Source organism: Salarias fasciatus, chromosome 13 (assembly GCF_902148845.1).
Source record: "Salarias fasciatus chromosome 13, fSalaFa1.1, whole genome shotgun sequence".
Lineage (NCBI taxonomy): Eukaryota > Metazoa > Chordata > Actinopteri > Blenniiformes > Blenniidae > Salarias > Salarias fasciatus.
Window position 1 is genome coordinate 28,564,867 of NC_043757.1, and position 930 is coordinate 28,565,796.

General features: G+C 45.7%; 1 protein-coding gene across 1 annotated transcript in view; it reads left to right on the top strand.

Annotated features, from left to right (window-relative positions):
• The window catches only part of eno4 (enolase 4), a 10,084-nt gene extending 9,672 nt beyond the window's left edge, over positions 1-412 (top strand). Inside the window, exon 13 of the mRNA XM_030107416.1 lies at positions 300-412. Within this exon, the coding sequence (XP_029963276.1) occupies positions 300-412 (113 nt within the window). The remainder of the gene's footprint in view (positions 1-299) is intronic.
• The last annotated feature ends 518 nt before the right edge of the window (positions 413-930 follow it).

The following is a 930-nucleotide window of genomic DNA, read 5'->3' on the forward strand; positions in this document are numbered from 1 at the left end:
ACCTAATTACACACAAGGACAAATACTTTCCCATCCATCATTTTTAAAAAGGCGGGCAGGGACACCAGAGGGTTAATGAGAGATGAGTGTGTGTGTGTGTGTGTGTGTGTGTGTGTGTGTGTGTGTGTGTGTGTGTGTGTGTGTGTGTGTGTGTGTGTGTGTGTGTGTGTGTGTGTGTGTACGTGTGTGTGTGTGTGTGTGTGTGTGAGCTGGTGCAGCAGCCAGCAGGCCGTGCATTCGGTCCTGCAGATTTCTCCGTTCACCTTTCTTCTCTGTATGTTTTCCTGCCTCCTCCTCAGTTTCCAGGCAGGGGCTCCGTCCTCCACTGTTCCCCGAAAATCCCGAGGAGCAGCTGGTCTCTGCAGAACCCAGCGTCTGTGACGGAGAGCAGAACGCAGCCGGCGCCGTGTGAACACAGCCGGATTATTTCCACTGCGGTCTGAAATAAAGAAGTCCTGAACTCATATCAGTAGAAGTCGTCTCACACACTCCTGCTTCCGGTTTCAGTGTAGTGATAGCAGCAACAGTCTCCCGTCTTCACAGAGCAGATGAGCCTGGTATTCAGAATGTTAGGATACGGTGTGTGGCGTCCCCCAGGGTTAGGTGCTGGGACTGAAAACATTTATAATTTACATCAATGACAAATCAATATTGAAGTGAACTGATGGAATTTGTATTATTTGCTGATGACACAGTTATTTAAGGAACTGATGAGGAATTACAGCAACTTGTGGACCTAACTTAAATTACTTAAAGAAAAGAAATTATGGATTAATAAAAACAAGTGAAAGCAAAAATTATAATTTTTGGAAAATGTAAAAAAATGAAGAAGGAAGAGATTGAATCTATGGATCATCATCAGCAGGCTTCAGTCATGAAGATGAAGCCGAGCGAAGCTGCTCACTGCTCTGCAGGAGATGATCTGCGTCC